The following is a 20,322-nucleotide window of genomic DNA, read 5'->3' as shown; positions in this document are numbered from 1 at the left end:
AATGGAACTATACTTCAATTACGTTAAAGACATATTTTTAAACCTTGATGTGACATGGTTAAGGATTGGCCGATGTCTTTTGACTAGAAGTGTTGATATATGTTAGTGCATGTGGACACCTTGATTCACAATCACCACCAAGTGATAGATACGTATTTACACACTACACCCTTCTGTGATATCAGTTGATGAAGCAATAGGCAAACCCTGTTTCAGGAAAAGTTCATTTTATTATGTAAATTGAAATAAAAACAAGAATCTGGTGTATTAATTTTGTTCAACCCTTAATTTCCTGACGAAAGTACAAAATAGTGGCGGCACGGTGGTGCAGCAGGTTAGCGTCGCAGTCACACAGCTCCGGGAACCTAGAGGTTGTGGGTTCGATTCTCGCTCTGGGTGGAGGGGGCGCCAGTCCTTCACAGGGAAACACAGACACACACACACATTCACTCACACACTGACACTTTTGAGTCGCCAATCCACCTACGAACGTGTGTGTTTGGACTGTGGGAGGAAACCGGAGCACCCGGAGGAAACCCACGTAGACACAGAGAGAACACACCACACTCCTCACAGACAGTCACCCGGAGGAAACCCACGCAGACACAGGGAGAACACACCACACTCCTCACAGACAGTCACCCGGAGGAAACCCACTCAGACACAGGGAGAACACACCACACTCCTCACAGACAGTCACCCGGAGGAAACCCACACAGACACAGGGAGAACACACCACACTCCTCACAGACAGTCACCCGGAGCAGGAATCGAACCCACTGTGTGACTGCGACACTACCTGCTGCGCCACTGTGCTGCCCGTACCTTAGATCATATTTGACTAATCACAAACTAGTTGCATATGAATTGTGTAATCACATGTTCAGTGGGAGTTTGACTAATTCTGATGTCTGCTTTATAAGTCTTTAAATTAAAATATATATATTTTTTCTTTTTCACATGTGCGCTCAGCTGTGAGTAAATTCTACAGGACAATCAGGATGAAAAGATGGCGACCATGCTGCTACCAGCGGGTCCAGGCGCCTTACGGCGGTTCACTCGCGAGTCCCTGGCGGCCATCGAAAAGAGGGTTTCTGAGGAGCAGGCCAAGAAAGTCAAGGATTCCTCAGCAAACAGGGGGAACACTGATGAGCCAAAGCCTCAGGCAGACCTGGAGGCCGGCAAGGTGCTTCCTCGCATCTTCGGTGACATCCCCACAGGACTTGTTGGAGTCCCGGTGGAGGACATTGACGCTTTTTACTTCAAGAATCAAAAGGTGAGTCAAGATTGGTTAAATCTGGTAGTCATGTTGAATGGTTTTTGATATTAATAGGGCATGGAGGGACTTAAACTTCTAGCATTGAGCAACAGATTGAGTTCCAGAGGTGCATGGGCAGACATGTTTCAGATTGTGATTTGAGACTGCATGGAAGAGATTGGAATTTTACACCAGGCACAACTCTATAGTTGTTATTATCATGACCTAAAAAGACAGTGCTGGGATTATCACTAATCTCATATTCATTCATTAATTATCATTCATTTTGAAGTTATTCTGGGGAAATAAGGACAGGTGTGCAATATTTTTAAAAAAAATAAGCAAAAACATGAGAAATAGTGTTTTAAAAAATTGAACATGAGTTTCTAGGGTGATCGTCAAACGTTTACAATTCAAGGAATTAAAGATGGCTGTTTATAACATTAGAGTTACATTTAATTATATTTAAGGCAATTTCAGCCATTGATTATACTAACGACTCATCTCTGCTTTTTAAAAATGATTACCTTAAAATTGCCTTAGAGCTAGCTCTACACCTTTGCCTTTAAATAGTTTGCTAAAATCTATGATTATGCTATTAGTTCCTACCCCTGTAACTTAAGCTCACCTGGAAACCCATGCCCTGCCAGCTGACAGGAGTGTGACACCCTGGCTGTCTGAATCCATGACTTTGAAAATACCTTTGGAACTTTGTAGTTTCAAATCAGAAATTATTTGGCTTATGATACGCCTTCTAGCATCTAAGCTACACCACAGATATGCTAAATGTATTCAGTCATTGTAGCCATAATTTAATTGTTTTTATTCATTGTTCAGGTTACACAAAGCAAGACACATTTACCTATTGCTTTGCAGTTAGGTCAAGTGCAGGTTCCCATGGTTCTTCACATTCTAATATTGATTCTGCTGTGATTCATAAAACATTCTTACAGCATGAAAACAATCAGAGAACTAAGTGCGCTCTCAATGTGACAGTGACAATGGCAAGGCTCTGGAGTGTTAGTCTTCTTCGCTCTGGTACAGGTGGATCAAACACATCGGTGCTGCTGGAGTTTTTAAACTCTGTGTCCACTCTGTCCACTCTATTAGACCCACCCACCTTGTTGGTCCCACTTGTAGAAGAAAAGTCAGAGAGATTAGCTCATCTGTTGCTGCACAGTTTGTGCTGGTTTTCCCGTAGTCCTTCACCAGTGGGTCACAGGACACTGCTGGCAGGGCAGCATGGTTTATTCTAGTGTTTTTGCCACACAACTTCAGGTTCCTTGGGTTGTGTGTTCAGTCTCTTCACTGTCTTTGTGGGGTCTGGTATGATCTCCCGGTGTGTGTTTATGGTTTTCCTTTTGGTGCTACCCACTGTCCAGCTACAAGTGTTAGGGTCAACATGTGTGAGTGTTGGGGAGAATCCACATGTACACTCAGTAATTCTGAATGAATGAATGAACAGATTATTCTCAGTCCAGCACTGAGGAAAACTCCAGCAGCGTTGCTGTATCTGATCCATTCATACCAGTGCAACACACACTACCACGCCATCACCACGTCAGTGTTGCTGCAGTGACGAGAACGATCCACTGCCCAAATCATACCTGCTCTGTAGTTGTCCTGTGGGGGTCCTGATCACAGAAGTACATGGCCACGTGAAAGTGGGCTAACAAAGTATGCAGAGCAGCAGATGGTCAGTGGAGAGCATAAAAAGGACAATGAGTGTAAAAACAAGGAAGTCATTTGAATGTTTTTGCTGATCTGTGTGTAATGCAACTTTGGTTGGTTGGACTAAAAATGATCTGTCCTTTTTTTTTCTAGACCTTTATAGTGCTTAACAAGGGGAAGGCTATCTTCCGCTTCAGTGCCACATCAGCTCTGTACATATTTAGCCCGTTTCACCTTATCAGAAGAATTTCCATACGAATACTAGTCCACTCATATCCTTTTACTGGCATTTAAACTGTGTATGTGTATGTGATAGTCAGAGTGCAAGAGTGTGGTAATGGGTTTATGATTTAGTAAAAGTATAACCAATCCATGTCCTCATGTTTTCATAAGACACCTTGATATTAAAACTGACTACTCTGCATTGTCTAAAGATGTCTTTACAGACAGCTGAGGTGACATAAGCTTTTAGTAATGCTTCTGAAAGAGTCATGGTTGCAGCCTGTGGTCTATACCATACACTAAGCCAATTGCACATATTTAAAATTTCCCTCTTTTCTATTGGATTGTTTTCAGTCCCATTTTTGAAACAGCTTTGTAATGTTCCTCCCTGGCATCGCAAACCAAATCCTCTGATATCCCTCTTCTAATCCCCCAAATGAAATAAGAGCAAGGAGATTTGGCATCATGTGACGGCTGCACATCAGACCTCAGACTGAGCGGACCTGCACTCGCAAGGCTGGTCCTTTATATGCAGTAGTGGCTCTAATGCACGCTGGTGTCAAGGCCCCAGCCGGTCACTTCTGTTCACTCACGCTATATTCACATCAGCTCTTAGCCTTTTTTGGACCATGAAGCCTATACAAGACTACCAGCTACAATTAGGGCTGTAACTCTGACCTATGATTGGATTTCTGTGACATAATATTTCAGATTTCAGCAGAATTCAGAATATGATTTTGACTATTTTTGAAAACTTTAAACTATTATTGCTCACTCTTTATGAAGCTTTTTTACATTTGAAAATAGACATGCATTTTATATTATTTTAAAGCCTGGAAAATGATGGCCTTATTGCATTTTTTTCCACACATAGTTTATATTTTTGGCTGCTTAGATAGGATGAAAAAAGAAGAGCTGATAACCGTTAGGCTGCATTACGCAGTAACAAGGATTTTAGGACTGATAACCTAAATATAAAAATAGCATTGGTTTACATGATTTAAAATTGCCCTTTGAGCCGTCTTTAATTTTAGCATGTTTTTGATGGAATAATACAATAATAGTAAAGTTGATACCTTACTAAGTCCCTGCCAGTCTGCGCTTAAACACATTCTGAGCTCTGTATGCAGACAGAGGCTTTGAGGATTTGCATTTTTGTGAAAAATATACTGGCAGATCAAACATGGCTAGAGTTATTTCACACAGTCCTCAAATACACGCTTAAATCCAGTGAGTCCAGGTTAATACTGGAAATTCATTGCTGCTTGAGTCTGTAATGCTGAAAATGGATAAAGGATCGCCATACAGGCCGAAATAAGGTCAAACCCTAGATTTACTTTTCCTAAAACAATGAGTGAGAGGCAGGATGTGACATCACTTTGCTGTGCTATTTTAACGTCAGGATGATTAAAGTGGTAATACAGTTAATAACCATGTGTATTATACTCTGTGTTGGCTTTGGTTTTGATTTGTAAGGATGTAGTAAATGTAAAGTCATGTTATTTCACAGTTTCCCATGAGTTACCTTAACTCTTGTCTACATTATTTAGCTGGTTCATAATGTGCACAATTTTGACCAACTGTTGTGTCATGGCAATGTCAGACCCAGCGCACTGGACCAAGTACCTGGAGTAAGTATTTGTGTTATTCTTCTAATTTTACTGTTATTATGTATCATTGAGAAAAACTGTCATATATAAATTCAATGTCCTATAATATAAGTAGAATAAAATGATCCAATTTAATGAATACAGTGGAACCTCTACCTACGAACTTGATCCGTTCCGTGACCCGGTTCGTAAGTAGAAAAGTTAGTTTCTCGAGTAAATTTTCCTCATTTAAAATAATGGAAAAGCAATTAATGCGTTCCAGCCCCCACCCCGAGAGTCACCCTTTTTGAACTGATATATGTTTACAACACTCTCAAATTAGTAAAAAAATACATGTAGCGTTACTAAAAATAAAAGAGAAATACAGTGGTAACAGTAATAAAATAGAAATAAAGTTTTAAGTGGTTACACATCGCTACCTTGAAGACGTGACGACTGGCTGGAGGAGTAACACAGGCACTGGCTGTATGACGGGAGGTGGGGGTGGGTGGAATAACGGAGAGTAGGTGGTGAATGTGGGGAGACGAAGCGTAGATACGGCTTAACTTAGCACGAACTTCGATGTCTGCTATTTACACTAATGCTGAATTGCTAAAGCTACAATTTGCTAATCTTAAAAGCTCACTCAAGTCTGGGCGCTGGGAGACTCGCCTATTGGGGTCAGTGGCCTTTTCCAGCCGCCGGCTTGGAGGAGGCTCGGGTTCGTTTCTAGAGTCATGGTTCGTTGGTGGAGGCCAAAAATATTCAAATGCCCGGTTCGTATCTTGAAAAGTTCGTTAGTATAGGCGTTCGTTAGTAGAAGTTCCACTGTATTTCAGAGTACTTGTTAAAGCCCTATTGTCATTATATGTATTATACACATATATACATTGTATTGCTAATTACATTTTTGTGATCAATAGAAACATGTTTTACTGTGTGACAAGACATGCCACAAGTAATTGTAACCAGAGAATTTAGATTGTATAATCTGATGTCATTTAAATTTTAAACTGAGTCTTCATCAATGTGATACTCTGCTAGGATGATCCTGTTGGCCTTTTGAGAAAAGGGCTGGGTAAGACACTGAACGTCTGCATGGCCTTCTGTCTACTGCAACTGGAATGCCCCCTCAAATAAAACTTCCTTTCATTTCTTTGAGTTTGGTGATAAATCAGATGGACGGAATTTAACTTCTAAATCCCCTGTATATGTAAGACATGATTGGTGTCTGTGCAGCTCAAGGCTAATGTAGCTAACAATTAATGGAAGTGTGTACCTCAAAAATCAACACTGTGAAACCAGATATTTAGGTCTTCACACATTTTTTGGCAGTGTGAAACCTAAACTTTAAAAAGTGGAAGAGGGTAGAAGTTGATTGATGAATTTTTAAAAATTGATTTGTTGTAATTTGTTGCATTTTGTTGATCCAAATTTAATAATGAATTAATGAATATATTCAAGTAATTAAGCAATTACTTTGGCCTGTGACATTTGAAAGAATTGATTCGTTTTCGCCCACTTCTCCTCCCAGTCTCTGTTACCCAAAGAAATTCTTAATCCAAATCTATAGTGAATCTACCATCATGTAGAGAATTGAAGTCTCTCCTGACTACTATCATGCCCTTAGTATTATCAGAGATGATGTTTACAGCTTCCTTAAAGAAATTCTGATCACATACATTCAGGGCATACAAGTTCAAATAGACACCTCTGCCCCTGTGGTGAATTGATTACTTTGTTGAGTTTCCAGTGGATCTATCCGATTATTATCATAATCTTTCAGCATACAACGTTTCTAGTGAGCTGTCCAACATAAAAAAAAACATTTATTTTATAGAGATATCGTTTGTACCAGTAAACATTTATACTTATTTCATGTACATGCAAAAAAAAAAGCATGTATTCAGTTTTTTTTAAAAAACATGAAATTTAATTTATTTGAAAATATTACATTTTGATTCATTCCTGACATCACTAACCTATTTTTTTTCCCTTTGTTTCATTCAGTGTATTATATTTATATAAAACCGGTTAAAAAGCTTGTAAATACTAAATCTTTGCCATTTTAGAGTGTGGTTATTTACTGAAATTAACAAATTGTCATAAAACATTGAGCCTAAAATTTGTCTGCATTTTTATCATTGTATAAAATGATAAAAATAATTTTAAAATAAAAAATGTACAGTGCCAAAAACCATGAAAATCTGAGAATTCTTAACTGTGAGTATTTAAGCTACAGTTACACAGTGCTATCCTTTGAGGTTATCATTACTTGTTAGCTATATTAGCATTTTTATAACATGGGAAGGAATTGTAAATTAGTTTTTTTGTCAGACTATCTATCTGAGACTTGGGATAACTCTTCCTGCTTTGCCTTTTAGGGTTTAGAGGCATTACTTGTCACAGCTGCTCATTAAAAGCTCACAACACTAGCCGAACAAACGAATCAATGAATGACTGCCTGACACATTTTGAAAATCCCCTCCTGCTCATGGCTCTCAAATTTGACCTCAGAGTCCAATATGCATCTACCTTTTATGAATATGTGCATGGAGATGATTTCTAAGAGAATGTGACTGGGCATGAAGCATGCTGTTTTTCTAACACATGATATACACATGATAGACGTCAACCATATGTTTTGTCTTGTTTTTGCTCATTCAGGTACACATTCACTGGCATATATACATTTGAGTCATTGATAAAGATCTTGGCGAGAGGATTCTGTGTTGGGCCCTTCACCTTCCTCAGAGATCCATGGAACTGGCTAGATTTCAGTGTCATTGTTATGGCGTAAGTATGTTTCTAGCTACTTAAAAGTCACTCTGACCTTTTGAAAAATTTGTAACATTTGTTAAAAGGAAGTGCAGTTATCACTTTTCTAAATGCATTTAGACACCCACGACAATACCTCAAAATTGCATGTATATCATGCAGTTCAACTTCTTGGGGCTGAAACTATAACAAGATATAGTAATAAATGTTGGTTAATAATCTAGAAAACCTCACAATACTCAGTAAAACATCACAACGTAATATGACAGTACTTCTCTATTAGTTACACCACACACCTTCTGCTGATGTGACCACCATGCCGTAGTAGCTTGTGAAAAGCTGCAGATAATAAAGTTAAATGAGACTCTTTGCTCTCCATGGTGCTGAAAATTCTCTGCAATTAGAGAAGCTGAGCATAAGCATCTGAGATGAGCTAGAGAGGCTTCGACATTATCTTTACAAAAGAAAGCCCTCAAAAGAGTGAGCTTGAAGCTGAAATGCATAAGTGAGTGAGTGAGTGAGTGAGTGAGTGAGTGAGTGAGTGAGTGAGTGAGGGTTAACTAAAAGTATGTAGGTGGATAATGGAGACGGAGGAATGGTAATAGTGGTAGACAGAGGGTGTGGGCAAGTGTGTGGTTGAAGAGAGAATGCAAAGTGAAAGGAAATACAAAAGTGTGTGTGTGAGAGATGGAATGAATCATGGAGCAATTGATAAAGCGGGGGAGTGAAAAAAGAGAGACAGAGCAAAACAGGTATCCAATGAGGCATTTGTCAGATGACCTACATATTTAGCAGTGCAGCTTGACCAGAGGCTCAGATTAGTTGCCAGAAAACAGAGAGGGAGAGAGAGAGAAAGAGCAGGAAAGAGAGATTTACAGAGTAAAAGATCTCTCCAGAATCTCTAGCCAATTCCTCTCGTTTAGTATAAAAACCAATAATATTTTTGCACTGTTTTGGCATTTAACCACTGCTGATTTACTCTTTGGTAAGTGATTCACCAGTTTAGCCCATGTTACTATAAAATGAACTTGAATTCTGGCCATGCTGCAGTCAAACAATGTCAATAATCACTGGCACATTATTGTTTAAATATTTAGATTTTTGACACCAGCTGATATAATTTGGGGGGGCGGGGCACGGTGGTGCAGCAGGTAGTGTCACTGTCACACAGCTCCAGGGACCTGGAGGTTGTGGGTTCAAGTCCCGCTTTGTTTGACTGTCTGTGTGGAGTTTGGTGTGTTCTCCCTGTGTCCACATGGGTTTCCTCCGGGTGCTCCGGTTTTCTCCCACGTTCCAAAAACACACGTTGATAGGTGGATTGGCGACTCAAAAGTGTCCGTAGGTGTGAATTTGTGAGTGTGTGTCGGCCTGTGAAGGACTGCCCCCCACCTCACTGTGATCTCGCCTTGCGCCCAGTGATTCTGGGTGGGCTACGGACCCACCACGACACTGAATTGGATAAGCGGTTACAGACAATGAATGAATGAATGATATAATTTGCCAAACAGTATATTGGTTGGACCCACATTTTACTTAGCCTGTACTTTTAAGTAATCAATTTAGAGGACACATTAGTAGAATTCAAATGTTTCACATCCAATTCACTACTTGGCTGTTATTTATGTGTGTAGGGGTTTAGGGGTTACTAACAGATTCTCTTTAATCAGTGTACATCTTGTTTTTGATGTGATTTGCATTATAAAGAGCTCCAAACCACTGGTCACTTATTAAAAAAAATAAAAAAATCCCATTTTACTTTTGTGGCATACATATTGTGATAAATATGGTTATTGCAATATGCCTTGCAGTGTAAGGAAATCATACTAATGTAGCAAGGCTATAACCTAACCTGCGATATTTTGATCAAAATGGTTCAGTCTTTATTGCCATTTATTTAAAAAAAGTATTCTCATCTGTAGCATATTCACCAGTAAAACTCATCTGAAATATCTGACTTTCATTTTTTTCTGAAGGCTTAGTAGAATATTGTTGTTTTGTGTGATAGGCAATATCAGAATTGCAAATTCAAATAGAGAAAATGCATTACAGATACCATTTTTACAGCCATATTTCCTAGTGTTATTTATAATGGCCTCTTTCTGACTTACTCTCTAGGTATGTGACGGAGTTTGTGGACCTTGGCAATGTATCAGCATTACGAACATTCAGAGTCCTACGAGCTCTAAAAACAATTTCCGTCATTCCAGGTAAGAGAAGCCCTACACATTTATCTCTACACTGTCACTGTACAGTTCATTTTATATTACATTTATTAAATCATAATAACATTCCTTTGCTTTTTAAATCACTCACAATTACTGAAAATACTCTATTTAGTTTTTGTTGCTAAATGCAGTTTACTTGAATGTCAGAGACTACATTTACACCTGGTTATTTACTATGACTTGGATTTGGATTGAATCCTGATGATGTGATTATAAAATGGTCATCCTATTTTACCTGAAAGGCAAAGTCTTGATAACTAGGGTGTTTGGAAGTGTGCTAACATGCTGTGTCTTTCATCGGGCAGGTTTGAAGACCATTGTGGGTGCTCTGATCCAGTCAGTAAAAAAGTTAGCAGATGTGATGATACTGACTGTCTTCTGCCTCAGCGTCTTTGCTCTGATTGGTCTCCAGCTCTTCATGGGTGTCCTGCGGCAAAAGTGCGTTCGCAGTGCTGCCCACTGTGTGAACTCCACCTACATGGGAAATTCAAGCTTCGTCTGCAACAATAAAACTTGGCAGTCCATGAAGGAATTCATTACCAGTGAAGGTACAAATATTCTCATTATTAATTCTGATCGAACAGTTCTGTGGGCATTTTACCTACTTTATCTACCTACCTACTTTTCAGTAAAACATGATTTATCTCTAAACGGCATGTAAAGAACATGGGTGTATCAAAGTAGTATTCGCTGTGAATGCAGCTAACATCATGATGTCACGCCAGTGGAAAAAAGACTGACATTTACTTTTGTAGGAAATAATTATAATTGTTACATTTGATTGGCTACTTTATGTCAAAAGGTGTAGGTTATTTGCCCCATTTTACCTAAAATCTCACCTTAGTAAATTCACCAATTATTACCAATATATCTGTTGTATTACATGTGTTTTGAAACTTAAATATTTATGCTTTTATATCTTGGTCTGTCATTGCAACTGGTAAATATTGGATCCCTAATTTTGCCCTCAATATTCTTTTCTGACTTGGCCTACAGGAGATAAGATATACTTAGTTACTTTATAGGCATTCTAGCTATCTAGACTTTCCCTTTTTACTTTTTTTATTTGGCTTGTCCCTAGGGATGGGCAGTGTCCACACTTTTCATACTGTCATACGGCCTCAAAGTATTATCAGGGTATACATTTCTTGGGGGTTCTACACTATGAAGAAGCATATTTGGCCAGCTAACACACTTTTGGTTTAGCACACCACAGTAGATGGTTTTTCCATCGAACTCCAGCTTAAATCACACATACAGTGGAGCCTCTACTAACGAACTTTCCAAGATACGAACCGGGTATTTGAATATTTTTGGCCTCCACCAACGAACCATGACTCTAGAAACAAACCCGGGCCTCCTCCGAGCCGGCGTCTGGAAATGGCCACTGACCCCAATAGGCGAGTCTCCCAGCGCCCAGACTTGAGAGATTAGCAAATTGTAGCTTTAGCAATTTAGCATTAGTGTAAATAGCAGACATCGTAATTCGTGCTAAGTTAAGCCGTATCTACTCTTCGTCTCCCCACATTCACCGCCTATTCTCCGTTATTCCACCCACCCCCACCTCCCGTCATACAGCCAGTGCCTGTGTTACTCCTCCAGCCAGTCGTTTATTACAGTTACCACTGTATTTCTCTTTTATTTTTAGTAACGCTTTTTTTTACTAATTTGAGAGTGTTGTAAACACATATCAGTGCAAAAAGGGTGACTTTCGGGGTGGGGGCTGGAACGCATTAATTGCTTTTCCATTATTTTAAATGGGGAAAATTGACTTGAGAAACACACTTTTCCACTTGCGAACCGCGTCACGGAATGGATCAAGTTCGTAGGTAGAGGTTCCACTGTATTTACAAAATCGCACATCGTACCTGTGAGCACAAACTCGAGTGAAGGGTCTTTTGTCGGTTTTCAGCTTCCTTCCTCTCTATTAACCCAAACTCAGCATTAAACACACAACTACAGCGCCCCCTCCTTGTGGCTCTATTAAGTGCACATAAATGAACTCTGAACCTGTATTTAAAGACACAACTTAAATATGACACACTACACACGTTTTAAAATACCACCCTCATTTTAAAATAACGCTGTATGCAGTATTACCGTTGCACTGCCTAACATTACTTGTTCCTCATTTTAGCATTAAAAGTGAACTCTCCTCTTTTTCCTCAGAGAATTACTACAAAATTGAAGGAGCCAAGGATGCCTTAATATGTGGATATAGCAGTGATGCTGGGTATGTGGAATTTTTTATTATTATTATTTTGGACTGGTAATAAGCTGCTTGCATGAAATAGTTCCTTCCGATTTTTTAAAAATCCTTGTTTGGATATCAAAAATGAGACAACAAAAATCTTACTGGAAATGCATTTCTGGAAACCTGTGAAGCAAGAAATAATGTTCTCCCAGCTGCCTTTAAAAACCCTGATTGCGCTGATCACTGCTAGTGCCCTCTGTTCTGGTAATCTGTCTAATGTTGCAGCATGTGTCTTTCTGGATTATCATTCATTGTTTCACATGATTTCACTCTTATTTTCCATCAGCTCAGTCTCACACGGTCATTAACGTTATATTGAGAGCGTGCATCAGCTTAATCTCCAAACCTGATCCTTAACACTAACATGATGGGCGCCTGAAGACATTTAACAGGTCTACATTTAGGCAAATTATTTTTCAATAATAATTACAATATGACATGCTGTGAGGTATAAACGTAAAGAAAACTTCACTGTATAAAGGAAAGCCTTGGTCTGACAGTTGACAGCATGTACATGTTTAGCTTATGGACGGTAGATCGGAGTTACAATAACTTTTAGCCTGAAATGTTCTGTTGTTTATAAATAGAATGAAATTGTAGTCATGCTTTGTAGAATGTAGTGCTCTAAAATCTGCAAAGTTTAATTAAGAGTAACATATAGATCAACATATAGATACAAAATGTGTACACCAAACCTTTCTTAGCTTATCTTTAAGGGTGACCTTTATGTACTGCACTACCTCTCAAATGATATTTTCCTCCAAGAGAAGGATGTGTGTGTAATCTGACCGAGTAATTCATAGACTGCAATACGGTTAATTCAACAAATGCAAAACACTGTCCAGAAGAGTTTATATTTTTTGTTATACAGAGACAGTGTCATGTTGGAATAGCTCCTAGTGAATCAGGAGTCTGGCCTGCAGCTCTACAGATCCAAATATCTCCCCTGAAGCAGCTACTCGGCCTCTGCAGTGCCTTTTCTATAATCCCACAAATCCCAGTGCCTTTCAAACAAGTGCCACAGGATGATGTTTATGTTGCCAGGGCTAGTTCAAGGATTTCATTGAACTAAATACCCATCTGTGTTAATTTTAAATCCTCCGCTCTTTTGGGTGGGTTGGAATGTACACTATGAAAAGTTTGGAAATAAGTAACAGCAGAAATTGGTGTGACATTAGGAAATCTGGCACTGTTATCTTTAATTAAGATATAAACTTAATTTATATAAAATTATTTTATTTAAATAAATATATATTTGGGGAAAATATAGGAATGTCTGAAATGTGCCTCAAGTTCATGTGTTTCCAGAGTCCTAAAAGTACTTGAAACAAAAGTTGTGCTTTTTAAACTAAGACACTATATAAAGGCATTTTAAAATGCACACATTGTGCACATTTCATTCATTCATTCATTATCTGTAACCCTTATCCAGTTCAGGGTCGCAGTGGGTCCAGAGCCTACCTGGAATCATTGGGCGCAAGGCGGGAATACACCCTGGAGGGGGCACCAGTCGTTCACAGGGCAACACAGACACACACACACACACACACACACACCTACGGACACATTTGAGTCGCCAATCCACCTACCAACGTGTGTTTTTGGACTGTGGGAGGAAACCAGAGCACCCGGAGGAAACCCACGCAGACACAGGGAGAACACACCAACTCCTCACAGACAGTCACCAGGAGGAAACCCACGCAGACACAGAGAGAACACACCACACTCCTCACAGACAGTCACCCGGAGCGGGAATCGAACCCACAACCTCCAGGTCCCTGGAGCTATGTGACTGCGACACTAACCTGCTGCACCACCGTGCCGCCCCTATTGTGCACATTTGTTCAACTTTATTATAAACAACCATGAGTTTATGGTCACTATGGTGAATGCCAGGAGACACTTAGCAGGATGTGAAGTTCCTAAAAACAGGCTGTGGAGCTTTGAAACTGTTCTTCAGAGTGATAAAGCTCCATCCAATACCTCTGGGGTGAGCTGGAGTAAGGTTTGTGATCCAGAACTGTTAATCCAACATCTGTATATTACTTCACTAATATCTCATGGCTGAATAACCTCAAAGCCCAACAAAAAAGGTTCTAAAACCTTTCTAGAAGAGTAGATACTCTTAATTTCAGAAGACCTACTAAATGAGCAGGTGCCTAAAAACTGAAGGCTAATTCTTACTGTTTTTTTTTTCAAAGCATAATGTGAACGGTGGGTTCTGTTTGGCAATGTTGAACAGTGTTGACACTAATGGGATCGAGGGCGCTGTCCTGCTGCTCTAGCAGCTCATAAACAAACCTGCTCTATAGAGGATTTCCCCTCTAAATTCACATCTGATCCTGCCTAAGCCCTTTTGTAGGTTTGTTAATGGCTGTTTTTACCGTAACAGAACATTGGGGATTAGGGCTGCTGTTCTTTTCTCTCTCTGTCTCTCTCTCTCTCTCTGTCTCTCACACACACACACTATTCTTTCCCTTTCCCCCTTGCCCTTTGCTCTCTGCCTCTATTATGCTGTATATCAGAGTGAGATGATTGTATGCACAGAAAAAAATCTTCAAACACATGGCAGTAATATGCACCCACAATACCTGCCGGAGCTGCAGATTGTGGTGCGCTATTAATGCGTAACTTTACATACTGTCAAACCAAAAGTCAACTGTACTAACCAAGGCGACATTCACGATTTTAATCTCATATACGTTTATTTCAATTCAGTTTCCTTTTGCTAGCTCTCCAGTCTGAAAACAGGTCAGGTATTTCTACAGAGCCTGGCTCTGTAAATGGGAAACAAATAAAGTATATCATTTGGAACTGGCTCAGACATTCTCTCACTGTGCATCGAGAGTGCTACAACACCAAATAGCTCAAGTTACAAATTAATTTCTGTGGTAATGCAAACAATGGATAAAAAAAGCACCCGGAGGAAACCCACGCAGACACAGGGAGAACACACCACACTCCTCACAGACAGTCACCCGGAGGAAACCCACGCAGACACAGGGAGAACACACCAACTCCTCACAGACAGTCACCCGGAGCAGGAATTGAACCCACAACCTCCAGGTCTCTGGAGCTGTGTGACTGCGACACTACATGCTGCGCCACCGTGCCGCCCCTAATGATATCAGTCACAGCCTAAGATGTGTTTATTTAATTCATTTCCCTTCACTATATGAAATTCCTGTATTGTTTTCCTGTGTTGTTGTAAAAATGTGTACCAGGTGTGTATTTGCAGTGCATTTGCACAGTTTCTATTTTCAGATATTGACCCTATGTTTCAGTTCAGATATTTTTGGGTTCATGCCTTTTTGCTTTAGAGATCTTTCTCCTTTAAAGGCCATGCTGAGAAAATCCCCAGTGCCATCAGGACATGACCTTGGACCTTTTAAGATGAGATAAGATGCTGCACTATTGATGGTGCGCGTGTGATTGTTTGTGTGTGTGTGTGTGTGATCTGGCTGATGATCAGAGACAGGATCAGGCCTGTCTGAGAGAGATCACTTCAGAGAGCAGTATGTACTGTTACTGTCTCACAGCTGGGTACCCTTTTCTGCAGTGCAACATGTGCTTCACTGGCTGCTGGAATCATGCTGATTTTACATCATTTATATGAGAATAGTGTTTCCAGGAAAATAAATCTGACGTGTGTACTCACACAGATTCCACTTTTTACATATTCTATATCAGTTTAATAATGTTTGCTGAGACATACATGTATTTCTAAATATATAGGTGCATAGTATTTGTAAAAAGTTGATTTAAATGTGGGCAGTTTTGTGCAATAGTGCAAGATGGACAGAAAGTACTGCTGGCACCACTTTGAATGAGCAGTCTTACACACACACACAAACTGGAACACACACACTGCTGTAAGAGGCTGGACTCAAGAGACACCATTAACATGGTCTCCGCTGGCAACTGCCTCCCAGACTTTGTTACTATAGAGACTCAGAGTGTCCTCATAGCAACCCTCTGCACATCTGATCTTGGCTAATGCATGGAATTTAGACTGGCCCTCTTTTATCTGCCTGTTCTCTCTGTTTATTCACGGAGCCGACCAAACCAGCATCCATTTCTGTAACACAGACATTTATTCATGTTGCATTCTGGTCACTTTTCTCTTAACCAGCTCCAGGCTGTTTATCACATCTGTGGATAAATAAGTGGAGCCTCATTAATGGAAACACTTGCTTTTTTAAATCTTCTGCACTGTTCTCTCTGTCCTACTCTTTCTCTCTTTTCCCCTCCACTCTTTTTCTAACTGTTCTCTCTTGTATACCTCTTTACGTCTTTGTGTCTTTGCTACAGTTATTCTTTAACTCCTGTCTCTTTAACTCTCCTATACACATTTCCCTTTTCTCTCCCTCACTCTTTACCTCTTTTCCCCTTTACTTGCTTTTACTCCTTTTACCTAATTTCTCTCTCACTCCCCTTTACCTCATCCCCCCTTTCTCTCACTCTTTCTGACAGCTTTCCAGATGTCCTCAAAGTGAGGCAGTGCTCTCTCCAGCTGTTGATAGTTCCATTACTAAATGATCCCTCTTTCAGATTGACACAGGCCTGTCCTCCACTCTGCCTGTCACTCAAACCTAATGCCACCATGGTTAGGGAGAGATGGGATGGGTGGAGGGTGATGGGTTAGAAAAAAATTAAAACTGCAACTTGATACCCATCTGTCTCATCATAATCCCCTTTGGACCTCAGTGCATACTATTGTGGATGTCTTGTGAGGCCCCATTTGAGGTTTCTCTGCTAATACGATGACACAGAAAAGCAACCTCTGTATTCATTTTTGAATTATTAAAACAATGGGATATATATTTATCTACAATGGACTCAAATATGTTTACATGTATGGTATAAAAGCCTGGTTTTTACAGGGCAATAATAATAATTCTTGATTGTTGGAGTTGTAAAGTGTAAAATTGTTTAGATTTTCAAACTATACCAATCACTACAAGTCCATAAATAGAAATAAAATGGCAGCACAACTCAGAGTTAAATTCATGTCACAGATGAACTTGTTTCTGGAGTATGTAACTGTATTATTGTTTGCGTTGTTTGCTCTCTTTATGCCATTCAGAAAGTGTCCCGATGGGTTTGACTGTTTGAAGACGGGGAGAAATCCCAACTATGGCTACACAAGTTTTGATGGTTTCGGCTGGGCTTTTTTGGCACTCTTCAGGCTAATGACACAAGACTACTGGGAAAATCTCTATCACCAGGTAGTGATACGCTGTTATTGTCATGTATTAATGCATATGTATTTTCAGGTTGTGTGACCTTTGATCACATTAATGTGCAGGGATATATATTTATGTACGTGTGTTTATATATATATATATATCCAATACAATGGTTCAAACATTGTGTCCTGAAGGCGGTGCCGTGTATCAGGACGACAATGCACCAATACACACAGCAAGTCTGGTGAAAGATTGGTTTGATGAACATGAAAGTGAAGTTGAACATCTCCCATGGCCTGCACAGTCACCAGATCTAAATATTATTGAGCCACTTTGGGGTGTTTTGGAGGAGCGAGTCAGGAAACGTTTTCCTCCACCAGCATCACGTAGTGACCTGGCCACTATCCTGCAAGAAGAATGGCTTCAAATCCCTCTGACCACTGTGCAGGACGTGTGTATGTCATTCCCAAGACGAATTGACGCTGTACTGGCAAAAGGAGGCCCTACACCATACTAATAAATTATTGTGGTCTAAAATCAGCTGTTTCAGTTTCATTGTCCAACCCCTGCACATTATATATATATATATATATATATATATATATATATATATATATATATATATATATATATATATATATGTTACATATTTGATCCCAGTATTCCTGTAAATATCTCCTTTAGGGTTATTTAGATTAAAGTAAATAATTAATAATCAATCATGTGTTGGGCTGTGGTTTTGTAAAGCTCCCACATATTGCCTGTTTGACTGGAAACTTTACATAAAAATGGATAACGTTTGCTCTGTCTTGTGTTATTTTGCTCTAAGTACCATTATTCTAAATTGTTAGATGGTCAAGAAAGATTAAAAACTAGGAAAACCTCTGTGTGTGAGTCCATGGAGTTTAAATCATTTACTCATTTCTTGTCCACCTGTTTTCTGACAGATTCTGCGCTCGGCAGGTAAGACTTATATGATCTTTTTTGTGCTGGTGATCTTCCTGGGCTCCTTCTACCTGGTGAACCTGATCCTGGCTGTGGTGGCCATGGCGTATGAGGAGCAGAACCAGGCTACTATCGCTGAGGCCTGGCAGAAAGAGAGAGAGTTCCAGCTGGCCATGGAACAGCTCCGAAAAGAGCAAAGGGTAATACACATAACCTCAGGTTATTCCATTGTTGCTCAATTGTTATTCCATTTGATTACATTAGAGTTATTATGCTAAGATGATTATCACAATCATGGCAGATAGTAGTGGATGAATGAGGAACTGTGTAGTAACAGGTAGATTATGTAGCTGATTTTGTAATAACCATTCATCTCTGCTTTACACAAAATGCTATAGTCACTGTACACAGTTCAACCACAAGAATGAAATCAATTAAGCCACTGATAGATAGAAGTAGAAGTGGTAGACATAGAAGTGGTAAACAAAAATTAGCTTGTTACCTGTCAAAGTGTGGAATATATTAGTCAGGTGAACAGACAACATCTTCATGGGCCCACAGGGATGGAAGCCTAGTCTTCCTGGTTCAATCCCACAGAAGAGCTCCTGTATCACAAATTGTTGTATGTTAAAACATACAGTGCTTCACAACTTGCTGTTTGCCCATGCTGACCCATTTGAGCCTTGTACAGTGAGCCTTGGCTAATCAGCTCACTGGCTGTCCTAATGGAATACTTTTAGTAAGTACTACACACAGCATACAAGGAACATCTCAGAAGACCCGCCATTTTGGAGATTTGGTCTTTGTCATAGTAGTTCGGGTCTTTACACTTGTCCATTTTTTCTGCTTCCAAAATATCAATGGTAAGAACTGACTGTTCACTCCCCTTCTAGTATATTCCACCCCGTGAAAGGTATGGAGAGAGATTAGTCTCAAAATACTTTACAAATGCGTAAAGGTTAATCCACAAATAAAGTCACAAATAGGTTTCATTTGTGGATCAGGCTGTGTCTGCGTAGGTTTCCTCCGGGTGACTGTCTGTGAGGAGTGTGGTGTGTTGTCCCTGTGTCTGCGTGGGTTTCCTCCGGGTGTTCCGGTTTTCTCCCACAGTCCAAAAACACACGTTGGTAGGTGGATTGGTGACTCAAATGTGTCCGTAGGTGTGTGTGTGTGTGTTTGTGTTGCCCTGTGAAGGACTGGCGCCCCCTCCAGGGTGTATTCCCACCTTGCGCCCAATGATTCCAGGTAGGCTCTGGACCCACCGCCGCCCTGAACTGGATAAGCGCTTACAGATAATGAATGAATGAATGAATGTTTGGGAATTGAAGATACTAATAGGTTTCATTTGTGGATCAGGCTGCATTTGTATTTGGAGCGAGTGAAATGCGAAAGGAAAGTCTCAAAATCCAAAAACCCGCGAGAGGAAATGAACAAATGCACGTCACGGAAAACACGACTTGATCCACAAACGCAGATTCTACAATTTACGAATAAACTTTAAATTTGAATTTCGACTTTACAAATATTTGCGATGTAAATTTAAACAAATGCATTTTATTATTTATTTTCGCATAAAATTGTGATATATCTATGAAAAGCAAAAACATGTATTTATGAATGTAACTGTATTTGTACAAATTGCAGCCCGTGAGACACAGATTGGGACGTATTCATTTTTAAACAGTGAAACATATTTGTGACTTGTGTTTAATGTGTGGATTAACATTTACGCATTTGTAAAGTATTTTGAGACTAATCTCTCTCCATAGAAAGGTGGCATTTTAACAAGACAATTAATGGTATTCTGTGGTTTTAATCTTGTGGCTGATCAGTGTATATTCAAGTTGACTATGTATTTTGTTTAGCTATAGAACATTCAATAAAATATCTGTTGAAGAAGTTGCTTTGAACCGTTTTTCCTAGGCATTAGCAAAAAGAAACAAGGAAGCTGAGCTAGCTCGAGTGCAAGAAATGGTTCCATCTCCATGTAGTCGTAAAGACTCCAGAGAACGCCGGACCAGATCCAGATCCCACAGAACTATGTCAGAGGAGACAGAGGAGGATACAGACTTCAGATCCCACAAGTTCGATCCATTTGATGAGAAGGTATGATTTCTGAAGATCTCCCATTAAAGAATAAATTACTTTCCCTGTTATAAAATGTTTAAAAATGTCATATGCCTGAAACATG

General features: G+C 39.7%; 1 protein-coding gene across 1 annotated transcript in view; it reads left to right on the top strand.

The window, feature by feature from the left end:
* The first annotated feature begins 1,009 nt into the window (after positions 1-1,009).
* LOC136675786 (sodium channel protein type 2 subunit alpha-like) overlaps positions 1,010-20,322 on the top strand; it is a 46,035-nt gene continuing 26,722 nt past the window's right edge. Inside the window, exons 1-10 of the mRNA XM_066652537.1 lie at positions 1,010-1,276; positions 3,083-3,201; positions 4,705-4,782; positions 7,408-7,536; positions 9,634-9,725; positions 10,049-10,291; positions 11,913-11,976; positions 17,084-17,225; positions 18,134-18,331; positions 20,055-20,237. Coding sequence (XP_066508634.1) covers positions 1,010-1,276; positions 3,083-3,201; positions 4,705-4,782; positions 7,408-7,536; positions 9,634-9,725; positions 10,049-10,291; positions 11,913-11,976; positions 17,084-17,225; positions 18,134-18,331; positions 20,055-20,237 — 1,515 coding nt within the window. The remainder of the gene's footprint in view (positions 1,277-3,082; positions 3,202-4,704; positions 4,783-7,407; positions 7,537-9,633; positions 9,726-10,048; positions 10,292-11,912; positions 11,977-17,083; positions 17,226-18,133; positions 18,332-20,054; positions 20,238-20,322) is intronic.

The sequence above is a fragment of the Hoplias malabaricus genome, chromosome X1, assembly GCF_029633855.1.
Source record: "Hoplias malabaricus isolate fHopMal1 chromosome X1, fHopMal1.hap1, whole genome shotgun sequence".
Taxonomy (NCBI): Eukaryota; Metazoa; Chordata; class Actinopteri; order Characiformes; family Erythrinidae; genus Hoplias; species Hoplias malabaricus.
This window is presented reverse-complemented; position numbering and strand designations above follow the sequence as displayed.